Genomic DNA, 12,971 nt, shown 5'->3' on the forward strand with positions numbered 1-12,971 from the left:
TTGCTACACATGGGTCCATGCATGCAAAGCTGCAGGAAATTATTCAGATTTTGGAGCCACTTTTGCTTCTGGCAAGTTCTCACTTGTACTGAGAACTTTCTGTAATTACAAAAAGTGAATACCTATGTCTAATGTCAAAGAGATTTTTAGTCAAAAGGACATTACTTTTTTGTTCTTTTCAAGAGAACAGCTTAATTTCTACTAAAGAAAAGATTTATTACGTCAGAGAGTATGATACTACAAACCAATGCTAATGATTCTTTCTTCACAGGTCTATGCAGTCCCCAAAGATGTAAAAAATAACAATTAAAAAAAAAAAAACACAAAAAATCACCTTCAGGGACATACCAACAAAAGACAAAAATGAGAAATCACATTCCTTCAAACAGGAAAGTAATTCCAGTGCTTTGTGCATGCACAGACAAATCTTTTGTAACATTTGCACTATTCAGAACTATAATTCCTGAGAACTCCACTTGCATCAATACACGGTGTTCCAGACAATTCTAGTCAACCAGGAAAGCAATTTGAACTACTAGCACTGAATGTGTCATTACAGAATAAGAACTTAAGCACACTCTGCAGAAAAATCAAACAAGGTAAAACAGTATTTTTAAGAATTGTGTAATAACTTTTATTGCCTGGAAGATCTTTCATAATGAACCTGTAAGAACAGAATGGAATTAGCTGTATATGCTGTAGGGAAATGGCATTACAAAAACCAGATTGTAAGCAACTATAGTTTTGATAGAGTTAACAAGAAAAAAAAAAGTTAAAAAGACTAAAAATCAATTGAACAATAAACTACAAGACATTGGTAGTAAATCCTTATTAAAAAAAAAAAAAAAAAAAAAAAAAAGAAAACCTATCCATATAGTTAATAATAGTGGTAAAATTCAACCAGTTTCTTAGCCTATTATTTCCTCTGCCCTAAACCTAGCCAAAGGAGATGTTAGACCAAATGGTCCAAATGGTCTAGATGAAGCTTAGGGCCATTCAGGTATTGCTCTGAATAGGTTTCTAAAAGTACTATAAAACCATTTTCATGGCACTGAAATTTTATTACAACTGAGAGTAGCTGTACAGTAAAGGAAGTAACGTGATCACCATTTTTCTCCACAAATACCTTCCAATATCTTCCAAGGCAGATATAGCAAGACAAAGTTAAAAGTCTTAAATATAACATACGTACATAGCAGTAAAACATTGTCCTTTAAAGCAGCAGGTATTTACATTTCATTAAAATAGAGCAACATCCTGAAGAAAAGCTTAAATTAACTTTTTGTTTCCAAAGATAACTCCGGAAAATAATTCTGCATTCAATTTATACTTGTCACATACTTAAAATGCTAACAGCAGCTTAAAATTGCAACATGTAGTAACAGTACAATGACTTAAAACATATCAACTTGGAATTTTAAATAAAGGTACTGCAAACCTATTTTTAAGCATCAGCCTGATAAGTTTGAATGAGGGGAAAAGCTAATCATTTATAATGATTATGTTCATCTAACACTAAAAGGAGATGCTGGAGACAATAATATGTCAAACAGAGGACACCTTACCACTCCATAAAAACTCTCACAAAAAAGAAAGTGAAAGCATTATCATCTCCACCAAGAGAGTGCTGTAAGTTTCATGAAGCTATGTAGCATATACATCTTACAAATATTTTTACTGTGATGCAAAAACTACAGAATGAGCAAAAAAAAAAATCTATCTAAATCAAGGTACTAATTTAATTGCATAAGTAGAAGCATTTCATTAAGCTTAGAATATCTCTCAATTTCCTGCTTTGAACGCTATAGGGTTTGGTTGAGAACCAACAAAACCATAAAAATACCTGCAGCCTACAAAACCAAAAGCAAAAACCTGCAGCCACCACTGATGGAAGTCTCTCAAATTCCATTCTTTGGGTCTCATGTGGGAGCTTTCATATTCATCACACATGACCAGTCAACAGTCTGAAATTATGTTTAGATCTATCAGCAAGAGAAATCAAATTGGAAATCAGGGTCTCATAACAAGTATTGGCTTGAAAAAGTTGTCAACCATGCATTCTGAGTGAAAGGATGCTAGGCCCTGGTGTATGCTCTTCCTAACCAGAATCTAGCTGTGCTCAGAGGCATACGACAGTTAACATCAACGCCTTTTACTAAAAGCCAAATAAAACTTTTTGAAGTAGGAGTCCAATGCTAGCATGTAGCCTCAACTGCTTCTCTAGAAAGAAAACTATTGAGTACAAGGTGAGGAACACATGCTCTGTTTATATAAAATATCTTTAAGATTGATATTTAAGCAAATAAAAGGATGCCATTTAGTAACCTGCAAGATGGAAAGAAAAGTACTGACAGATCTTGAAAGATTTTGAGTTCTCACTCAGAAGAACGGAACTTCCATGAGAGCAGAATTAGCAATGAAATGATAGAAACCAGACAGAGACTGAAAGGAATCAGGAGAAATAGGAAGGAAAGATGTCCCATGCTATAAAAGCATGCTTATGTAAATCTACGCACAAATCTTTACCTGATGCTCCAGTCATTTCTGTAGAGGAAATTCAAAATGATGCATCCACAGGCACGTAAGAATAATTCATTCCATTACTAGTATGCATTTTTTCCATCTATTGTAGACCAATTTACCTAAAACCAGATGTGAAGATACAGTCCTACAAGCTGAGCAAAACTGGAAACCACTACAAGCAAGTGCTTTATGGGGATTCCCCCACAACTCTATCAGTGTCTAATGCTTTTCACACTGAAACCAGCGTAAGAGCTTCCTCCTGATACCATGCAACAGCTAAACTGGAAAAGAGAGAAAGTCTCCTTCATACAGTGCAACAGGCTTGGGGCAGAGTGGCTGGAGACAAGGTGGCCAAGAAGGCCAACAGCAAATTGGCTTGTAGCAGTAATAGTGCAGCCAGCAGGAGCAGGGAAATTATTGTCTCCCTGTACTTAGCACTGGTGAGGCTGCACCTCAAATACTGTCTTTGGTTTTGGGCCCTTCACTACAAGAACAACATTGAGGCCATGGAGCACATCCAGAGAAGGGCAACAAAGCAGGTAAAAGGTCTGGACCACAAGCTGAGAGAACTGGGATTATTTAGTCTGGAGAAGAGGAAGCTCAAGAGAAACCTTATTGCACTCTACAACTCCCTGAAAGGAGGTTTTAGCAAAGTTTGGATTGGCCTCTTCTCCTGGGTAACACTGATAGGATGAGAGGGAATGGCATCAAGCTGCAGCAGGAGAGATTCAGGTTGGACATTAGGAAGAACTTCTCCAAAAGAGTGGGCAGGCACTGGAACAGTCTGTCCAAAGAGGTGGTTGAGACACACATCACCAGACGTTAAAAAACATGTAGATGTAGTACTCAGGGGCATGGTTTAGTGGGGAAATACTGGTGGTAAGTAGATGGTTGGACTAGATGATATTTAGCAGTCTTTTCCAATATTAATGATTCTATGATTCTCTTAATATCAAAGTGATCCATAACAGTTTATGGATAGCTAAAAGAATTTAGCAATTAAAAAAGGGAAATACTCTAGTTAGTTCTGCCTAAGGAAATTAAAGAACCAGTGGAAAGAAAAAAGTGTTTTGGACAGTAATTCAATTTACCTAAACTCTAAGTTGCACACTGACAACACCTATGCTTTTGCTTATGTTTACACTGGAAGCTTAGGATAAGCATGGCTCTAGATCAGGTATTTCAGTTTTGCAGGTATTTCAGTTTTGCAGGATGCATGCTCACCAAAGAGTCTAGAAAACCCCAACTGATTGTGAAATCAGAATGTATAGGAACAGTTTGAATCAGTGTAGATTAGTCAGGCAACAATTCACACTTGCAATAGCAATGCTAGGAAATTACGTCTCCAGCAGCACTAGAAAACTTGAAAATGGTGCAAGAAGAAAAGATTGCAAACAAAGCTACGGAGTGTGAGCCGAGGTGTTTTCCACATTCTTCTTGCTTATAGAAATATCTGTTTTCTTTAAAAATACTTGGAGAGAAGAAGATGACAGAATTTTCTTTTCCAAGTAACAACATCCAGGCATAGATGCTGTGAATTCTTCTACTAAACATAAATGCTAATGAGACCCTTTTGTAATTACTGTGTTCTTTGGACTGCCATTTCCAGAGGTTGGCATCAAACCCCTAGCATGCAGCTACTTAGAATTTAAAGATGTCAAGTGACTCAATTCACTGACATACAGCATTGTGCTAATATAATCCTTCACCTCTCTCAAGTAACAGCAGTGCTGAAGGGCATATTCAACACCATTTAAAAACTCTTTCCATGTCTCACTGTAGCCTATATACCATGCTGAAATGAAATAACAGAAAGTGCAATAAGGCATTATATACATATATTATGCAGTACATATTGTAGTCTTCACACCTTTTTTCTAAATCACTATTTCATTACGCTACATTTATTCAAGGAATTCACTACAAAACAGTAAGTACTGCAAAAATTCGGGAGATAGTAGGAGACCAGCTCTGCTGGTACCTGCTCTTAGTGAAGAAGGCCTCTGTGACACAAGATCAAAAGGCATTCCACACTTCTTTTTCAATACGATTGGCACTTACCTCCTATTTTATAATATATGCCAAGCCAAAGAACAGAGAAAGGAGCTCAGTTCAATTATAGGTTTTCCAAGTTTACCTTGACTGAAAAGTACAGTGTGTAATTATACTTCATATAAATATCACTTGCATAAATTAACAGGTCTTAGTTAAGAACACAGATATTTTACCACTTGCATTAAAAAGATTGAACCAATTGGTAATGAGGACAAACATCTCTGCCAGAACCATGCTAAATTATCTCAATTTCAAGAATATTGATTTGTTGGAAAAAAGATTAATCAGTAACATAATTAGAAACACTTCAGATGCACCTTGTGTTTAATATTTCCAGCGCTACGTTTACATGCCCTTCTCCAGCAGTGGTGAACTTCACCATCAATGAAAAGCCAACACGGCAGTGGAAATAAATCAAAAATAAATAATATTGATCATCTGTTTTGAGCCCTCTATGTAAAATAAGCATGTTTCTAGCTGAGGTTATGCTTCCATTATGAACTCCTATTTTCAAGCACTTACAGCAATTTAGGAGAAAATTGCCCAAGAGAAAATTTATTGATTTCTCGCTTAGTCTAGTGAAGATTTCTCTTCCCACCTCCTCTCCACCTCTTTCTCTGCAGAGGAGATGGAAGAAATTATTAAAAATCTGCCTGGTTATTTTAGAGCTAAATAAGTAGAAGAGAGAGACATTTTTCAGAGGGTAAGGACTGTGGAAAAGCTTTTTCTGTTACTGTATTATATGAAGAATGTGAGTCATCCTTGTCACTTGAGAACGAAGCTCACAGATAAAGAATAAGACAGACAACCAAGTGGGAAGAAAAGATGGATCAGCAGAGGAGTCATGTTAAGAAAACTCCTCTGACATCATTCAATTCACTGCCTGAAATAGCACTGCTTATCTAGCCCCAAATTCCTCCTCAGCTCAGAGTGAGAGTGACAATGAAGCAAGCAAGGCCACATCACAGAAGTGCGGGCTCATTGGGGATGAAAATCATCAGCAAATCATTTGAGAAGGCAAAAAGTAAAAAGAGTATAACCAGCACATCTTGGATAAATCACATCCAGTTATTCCAAATGTCAGTTATTTAAAATGCCTGGAAGCTCTCCAAACTCCTTATCTTATAGTTAAAGAGAAAATAAAATGAAGAAGGAAAGAAAAAAGGAAAGAAAAAAGGAAAAAAGACATAGAGAGAGGAAGCAGAGCTTTTGCTCTCTGACCTGAGCCCTGGTGGGCTGCCCACTCACAACAGTAATCCTGTCCCAGAAGAAAGAGCATGCTGCCCCTTGATCTCCCAAATGCCTAAGTGATCTACAGTGAATTCTGCTGTTTACTCATTGTCTCAAGATTCCTTGTTTAGCAGGCAGTGATCCATTCTCACAGAAAGAGTAATGATGAACTGAGAACTACAGGTGCTGGCCCAGTACTCTGCAGGCTTTTGTGATCTGGAGAAGTCATAACATCAATTCAAGCTAGAATCACTGTAGTTTCTAAACCCGTAGTTTTACAGAATTCATTATGTTCTTTTTCAGTAAAGGCAAGTTAGATGCTGATGCGAAAAATAAAAATAATGAATTAAATGAAATTGGGAATTTACAGAAAAAACATTACTAAATGTTTAACTTGCTTACCTTCATCATAAATTTCTGTAGAGCCGTGAGGGGGGGGAAAAAAGAGAAAATGTGAAGTGAATATTTGCTTTTCAGGTGCTTAAAAATGGGATTTGTTTTCTCTAGAATAGCGAGTGGGATACACAGAACTACAAATCACATTTCAAAGGAACATTTATCATTGTAATTAGCATAATTATAGCTTGTATAGCAAAACAGCTGCTCAGAACAAGGCTTTTTTTTTTTTTTTTTTAAGTTTTTTTTATTTTAAATAATATACTATATTAAACATTCATAGCTTAAAGATAAAACAGTATAGGCAAAATCAATGCCATACTTGATCATCTTTAAATACTTGGTCTGCATAATAGTTCAATGCAAGTTATAAAGTCTTGCATTCAAAGTGCAATGCTGGGAAGCAATACTATCACTGTAACAATTTATAATACACAAATGCAAACAAAGTTAGGAAAATGAAAATATTACTAATATTCCATGCATTTAATAAAAAAAAAATGAAGTACAACATAACTGATGTTAGAAAATTATGGAAATGTTGGGGTTAATTTTCATAGATATGCTTAAGAGTAAGAGGAGAGGTTACTTGCAGTGATCCCACTTTCTCTGCACAAGATCTATTGTCACCTTTTCTCCTGTTGCTCTTAATTAGTTTGTGCTTTGATATCTGAAATTTTGAAGCTAGGAGCTGAACACCAGCAGTAAATCTCTATCTCACATGAAAAGAGCCTAAGCAGGTAGCCTCCAGGAAACACTGTGCTTTCACCTCATTCCGACTATTAAAACAGAAATGTCTGCTCTCAGAGATACAAAAGATGTTGTAGATAAATATTAAATAAACAGGAAAAAGAGTACAGTATAAAATAATGATGTCAAAGCATTCTTCTCTTTTGGAAAATCTTCACTAAATCAGGAATTCAGTGTTCAGGCATTTGGAAATGAGCAAAACTAAAGACTTGGAACCTTGTCCGCTATCCTCATAAAGTGATTCCTTAAAATATATGCATAGATCAGCAGTGTGATCCTTTGTAGATTATTTTCCATATTATTTCTTGCCCCAGTACTTCATTTGCTTTTAATGGCTCCAGAAGCTAACCAGAAGTCTTTGCTCCACTGTGAACAGCACTCAAAGTGTATAAATTCACTAAAAGAGAAATCAGCTAATTACATAATTTTTTTAAAACTTTCCTATATCTGTCAATATTGAATTTCCCTTACAATAAAGTAATCAAGAAGACTACATTCATCAAGAAACTCAAGCTTTTCTATCTGCTATTTATCTGTGAAATTTTGTCCTGAGAACCGATCAACCACACTACTTTTCTACATGACATGTACATTAAGCAGCAGCCCTTCTGTGGAACACTCTGGCTCTCTTTCGATAATTTAACTGCGTGAATCTAATTTCTTAACTCGCTTCAGATTAACATGAATAGTTTATCTCTTCTCCTGATTACTAAAATGACACAGGAGGATTTCATCCCGGACTTTTTGGAATGCCAAATTTAACAATTAATTCTCTTCTGTTAACATACCAAGTGAACTGTAGCAAGAGAAAGAGAAATGATATTCATCTCTTAGTTGCTGCCATGTTGCGTTCTTTAGTTACTCAATAATTTTGAAGATCATTTACACGTCATTCTTAAAGACAGAATGTGTTACACCCCCAAGCTAGAAAGGGTGGGAGAATGGCAGACGGTAAATCTGAATATTTACTTATTTACCTAATGCCAAAAAACCATCAGGGCAAAAATACTCTCAGCCTGCTGTTATAAGAATGCTTTCTCTTCACAGCAAACACTTAAATGCCAGTTATCATGATGAGTGAAGTGAATGCCTTTATGAAGCTCCAAGTTAAACCAGAGACATCACTTGTAATGAACTGGACAGTACCTGCCCAGCTATTATCAAATGTACAGAACAGAAGGTTCCAGGTACTCATGTCACATCCTTCTACAAGACAACTCTCCCATGTTTTAAAATTAAGTCCATTCCAGGGTAAAGCGTAACACACTTTTAAAAAAAACATCAGCGTTCAGTTTGGGGGAAAATAACCCCTAAAAATAAACCTACAGGTGTGCAACAGTGTTACAGAGGGCACTGCTCCAACTGATCTTCTGTAGAGGAAGAACTTGCTTTCCGCTCCTTCATATTGTTTTTATTTCCAGAAAAAATGAGCACATTAATTTCACATAAAACATTTGCAATTCAACATGCTGTCACAGTTTTCATACTCGAAAATTAATCAGAGAGAACAGACCTATAACTTGAAATTTCTTGGTGTCATTTCAATATCCACTGCTCTTGAAAGGTTTTGTTCACCAAAGACTGACACCAAAATGTTAAAATTACACAGACTGATACAGTCATCAAGTACAGCAAAGGATTGTTGTACACTAGTCAACAATAATCAGCTAAAAGTAAAAAAAGAGATCAAATTGTGATGACTCATAACTTTAGCTATACACAAATCTCTTAATCTGCGAATTTGAACTCCTGACAGAGGTTGGTCATGTTTATGTTTGAAATTCTGCATTATATACATCCTTACAAAGCATACAAATGTATGCAATATCCAGTATGACATGCAAAAAAAGAAAACTAAGTCTTAAGAATTAATAAGGATGTGATTTATCTGCCCTACATAACTTCCAGCTAGTCAAGGAAGAGAGACATTTCTAAAACTAATCTGATTAATATTTAATAAGCTGCCATTCTATGTAGGGTGAAAATAAACACACAACAGAAGCTTCAGATTCTCTGTCTTGACTACAGATACCAGCTTAAATAACTTGCTAATTCTACACTGTCTACAGCAAATTCAAAAATCCATTGGATCTTCTCAACTGAGCACCTAGAAGCCAATGAGCAAGGTAACATCTGGACTTCTGATGTCTTCCTGAACTACAGATAAAAGTCTCTGCGCTGAACTCCATCAAACTACTATCAGTGAGAGTCTGATGACTGAAGTCATTGAAGACAGCATTAAATCTGTATAATGACTTGTTCAAGAAATACTGTGAGTTTTATACAAACATGTTTCTCTAATATTAACATCTTCTCTAAAAGTTATCCTGAGAGGTAGAACTGGTAACTGAATCCAACTGACAACTGTATACTCATATTTCAATAGCTTCAGTTTTCAGCTGCATATCCTATTTAAAAAATTTGGGCACAAAAGATTGTATGAGTACTCAGTGTTACAGAAATGCCACACTTGCAGATGTATTAAACTCTGAGCATTCAGCAAGAGGATTACCTCCATGACTTGCACCGTGACTTAAATAATGAACAAAGCTTCATTGAAGATAAACAGATACTTAACTTCAGTGCCATTTAAAGTAATTAATTGCACATCTGTGATCATTAATCAGAGTGATAGCAAATGTAGCAACTACAGAAAGACTGTTTAAAAAAAAAATACACCTACTGCTGTATTTTCAATTACATCTACATTTCCAAACTTAGTATACTCTGTATTTTAGTAGATGCTAATTGCAGTCCAGGTGTAATTCATACCTCTAGAGAAAGTGATACAAACATTTTTTAAAAACTTTTTTCTTTCCACAGCAAACTGTGTAAATCTGACCAAATTTTCTTTTAATTGAATGGTAGGATTTCTACCTATGTATCTAACTGCATAGCCCTGGCACTTTTCCTGCAGCTCATTTTACAGATCTGAGAATTTCAAGCTGTTCTAGGTATCAATTGAAGCTACATGTCTACACTTTCTTTACACATTCTCCATATTTTTTAATAGCTTTGAGTCAAAGTCTGCCATTTCCTTGTAAGCAAATTTCTACCACAGTAGTACAAAAGAGAGAATCTTTCAACTAAGAGGCACTAACCTCAACAGCAGCTTGCGATTAAATATTGTCATTATGCTCTTTCCATATAGTCAGAAAGTCCAGGAATGGAGGTGAAATTCATGTTGGAAGTGCAAACCAAAAATCTAAAGAGCAAAATTGTATAATAGCTCCCAAAATCTGTAAATATTTTTATTAACACCACATCCTTACTGTCCTCAAGAGAGACTTAAATAGCTCATTTATTTGTGAGTTAGGATGATAGAATAATTGATGTCATATGCCTAAAATCTAATTTAAAATCATGAAATCTGCCACGCTATAAGTATCAGAAGAGAATGGCTCTATGACCAGGTGGAGATCAGTCACAAGTGTTGCTCCTCAGTGGCCTGTCTTGGGACTGGTTTCTTTAGCATCTTTATGACAATATGGGAAAGAGAAACCCCTCAGCACGTTTGCAGATGAATGGTGCTGAATGGTGCAGCTGGCACAATAACAGGAAGGAATATCATCCAAAGGTACCCGGGCACATTTCAGGAGTAGGCCCAAAAGAATCTAATGAGATTCAACATGGCCAAATGCGGGATGTTGCACGTGGGTCAAGGCAATCCCAGATATGCATGCAGACTGGGAAAATAATTGAGAACAGCCCTACAGACAAGGACTTGAGGTGGATAAAAGGCTTGACATGAGCCAGCAATGTGCTTGCAGCCCAGAAAGCCAACAGTATGATGGCTGCATCAAAAGAGGGGTAGCCAGCAGGGAGAGGAAGGCAATTGTACGTACCGCTCTTTCTCTGCCATCACAAGGGCCCCACCTGGAGTACTGCCTCCAAGCCTGGGCCACCAGCACAACAGAGATGTGGAGCTGATGGACCAGGTCCAGAGGATGACACCAAGATGTTAAGAGAACACCTCTCCTATAAAGAAAGGCCAAGAGAGCTGTGTTTGTTCAGCACAGAGAAGCCTCCAGGGAGACCTCGTTGTGGCCTTGCAGCACTTAGAGCTTAAAGACAAAAATGAACTTTTACATGGTTTGATGAGGACAGGATAAAGGAGGAATTGTTTGAAACAAAAAGAGAGATTCATATTAGATGTCAGGAGGAAATTTCTACTCAGAGGGCAGTGAGGTGTTGGAACAGTTGCCCATAGAAGCTGTGGATGTCCCATCCTTTGAGATGTTCAAGGCCAGGTTGGATGGAGCACTGAGCAGCCTGAGCAGGTGAGTTGCAACCCTGCCCATAGCAGGGGGTTTGAACTGGATGGTCTTTGTGTTCTCTTCTGAACCAATCCATTCTATGCTTCTATGATTGATTCTGAGCTAAAGCAGACCTATGGTACTAACAGCATACCAGCAGAAATAAAAATGGAAAAGAACAGAAGTTCAAGGAATATAACAAGCTCATTTAGTTCTTCCATAAAATAGCTTCAATACTCTTGTTCCTAAAGTGGAATAAGCATCTGGGGACAAAATTAAAAAATGATAGTAATTGAAGCGATGAACTGCAGAACTGGAAAAATTATTATAAAAATTTCACTAGCAGATTCTGTAGGCAGCAACAGCCCAGAGATGAGTGAGTTAAGCTTAAATCCGTGAAACTGCTTGCAGTAAGCTCAGTCATTGATCTGGTCACTAATTTGCATTAAGTTTGCTTAACTTGGCAGGCTCTGGGATTGGGCCTCAGGGTGTCCATAGATACACAGACATAAGTGAACAGACTTTGAACATTCTACACTGGAAGACGTCTTATGGAGATCTGCATGTGTTAAAATAAGGTACTTAACCTCATTGACAAGAAATCAGCTGTTATATCATCTGTGTAACAGACAGCACCCTGCCACTTTTAGTAACCTCTATTAAAATGCATCTTTAGGTTTTGTGTGTCACTTTATTGCATTCTGGATTAATTCAGTATGTAAGCTACCATGGAATCATCTGGAATTGCAGAGAGTGCTAAGAGTTGCCTTACAGGGCAAATGAGGGCTCACTTGAAATGAGATGATTTCATATTTGAAGTAAAGCCAGCACTCACTTCAGCTGCATCAGATAGGAGGCTGTCTGGATTACTGAACTGATCAACTAAGAGTTCAGCTCATGCAAGTTGCAAAGAAATATTTAGCTCTGATGTTATGGGAAACAACTCATTTTAGAATGCGCTTCTGCAAAGCAGCCTTTCTTAAGGATAAGAATCTGATGTTTCTAAATTCTGAAATTTAAAAAAAAAAAAAAAAAAAAAAAAAAAGGGGGGCAAATCTCACTTGTATTTATCCAGGTAACACTGTATTTTCCAAGAATACTCCAAATACTTCAGTCAAAAAAAACAAGCTATATTAGAGCACGAGAACTGTATGCACTGGTACATTATTCAACTTCCCTATTATGCTGGTTTTCTCTTCACAGCAAAATTGTTCCTAGGAATAAAACCTGAGAACCCGAAGATGTAGAATCAAGTCCTCTCAGGTGTAATTAAAATGTTGGACAAAATGAGAAAATAATCTAACCACCATTATGGCTTAAAAAACATTCCAAGTGACTCCATACTGGTCTTGAAAAAGTATCTGATTCACTGAACATGAATAATGCCAGCATACTGATATAATGAACTGAAATTAACTTCACTTCATTTACTCATTCATAAATACCACAAGCATTTGTATATACAGTGATATAGATAACTGAAGACACACTAGTAGAAAGTGATCTGAAAATCTTAAGCCATCATTTAAAATGTGTACTTACCTACAGGCATGTCAAGCAAGCTATAACTTAATTCACTACTTGCTATAAACATGTAATTGCCACAGGTTAAAATTCTATAAAAACACTAGCTAAAAGAAAGTAAGACCAGTGCTCTAGCAATGCAATTGGCAATAATCCAAAGGATATCTGAGTGATTTTTGATCATGTGCAGTGCAAATTAAATACAAAGAAATTATAGAGGCCTTTTATGGTCCAAGC

The 12,971-nt window shown here is 36.6% G+C and overlaps 1 protein-coding gene across 1 annotated transcript in view; it reads right to left on the reverse strand.

Annotated features, from left to right (window-relative positions):
- RYR2 (ryanodine receptor 2) overlaps positions 1 to 12,971 on the reverse strand; it is a gene marked incomplete at both ends in the record, with an annotated part of 341,640 nt that overhangs the window by 208,731 nt on the left and 119,938 nt on the right. The window contains one exon of the mRNA XM_079550429.1: positions 6,211 to 6,225. Within this exon, the coding sequence (XP_079406555.1) occupies positions 6,211 to 6,225 (15 nt within the window). The remainder of the gene's footprint in view (positions 1 to 6,210; positions 6,226 to 12,971) is intronic.

This window comes from Tetrao urogallus (genome assembly GCF_951394365.1).
Source record: "Tetrao urogallus genome assembly, chromosome: 2".
NCBI lineage: Eukaryota > Metazoa > Chordata > Aves > Galliformes > Phasianidae > Tetrao > Tetrao urogallus.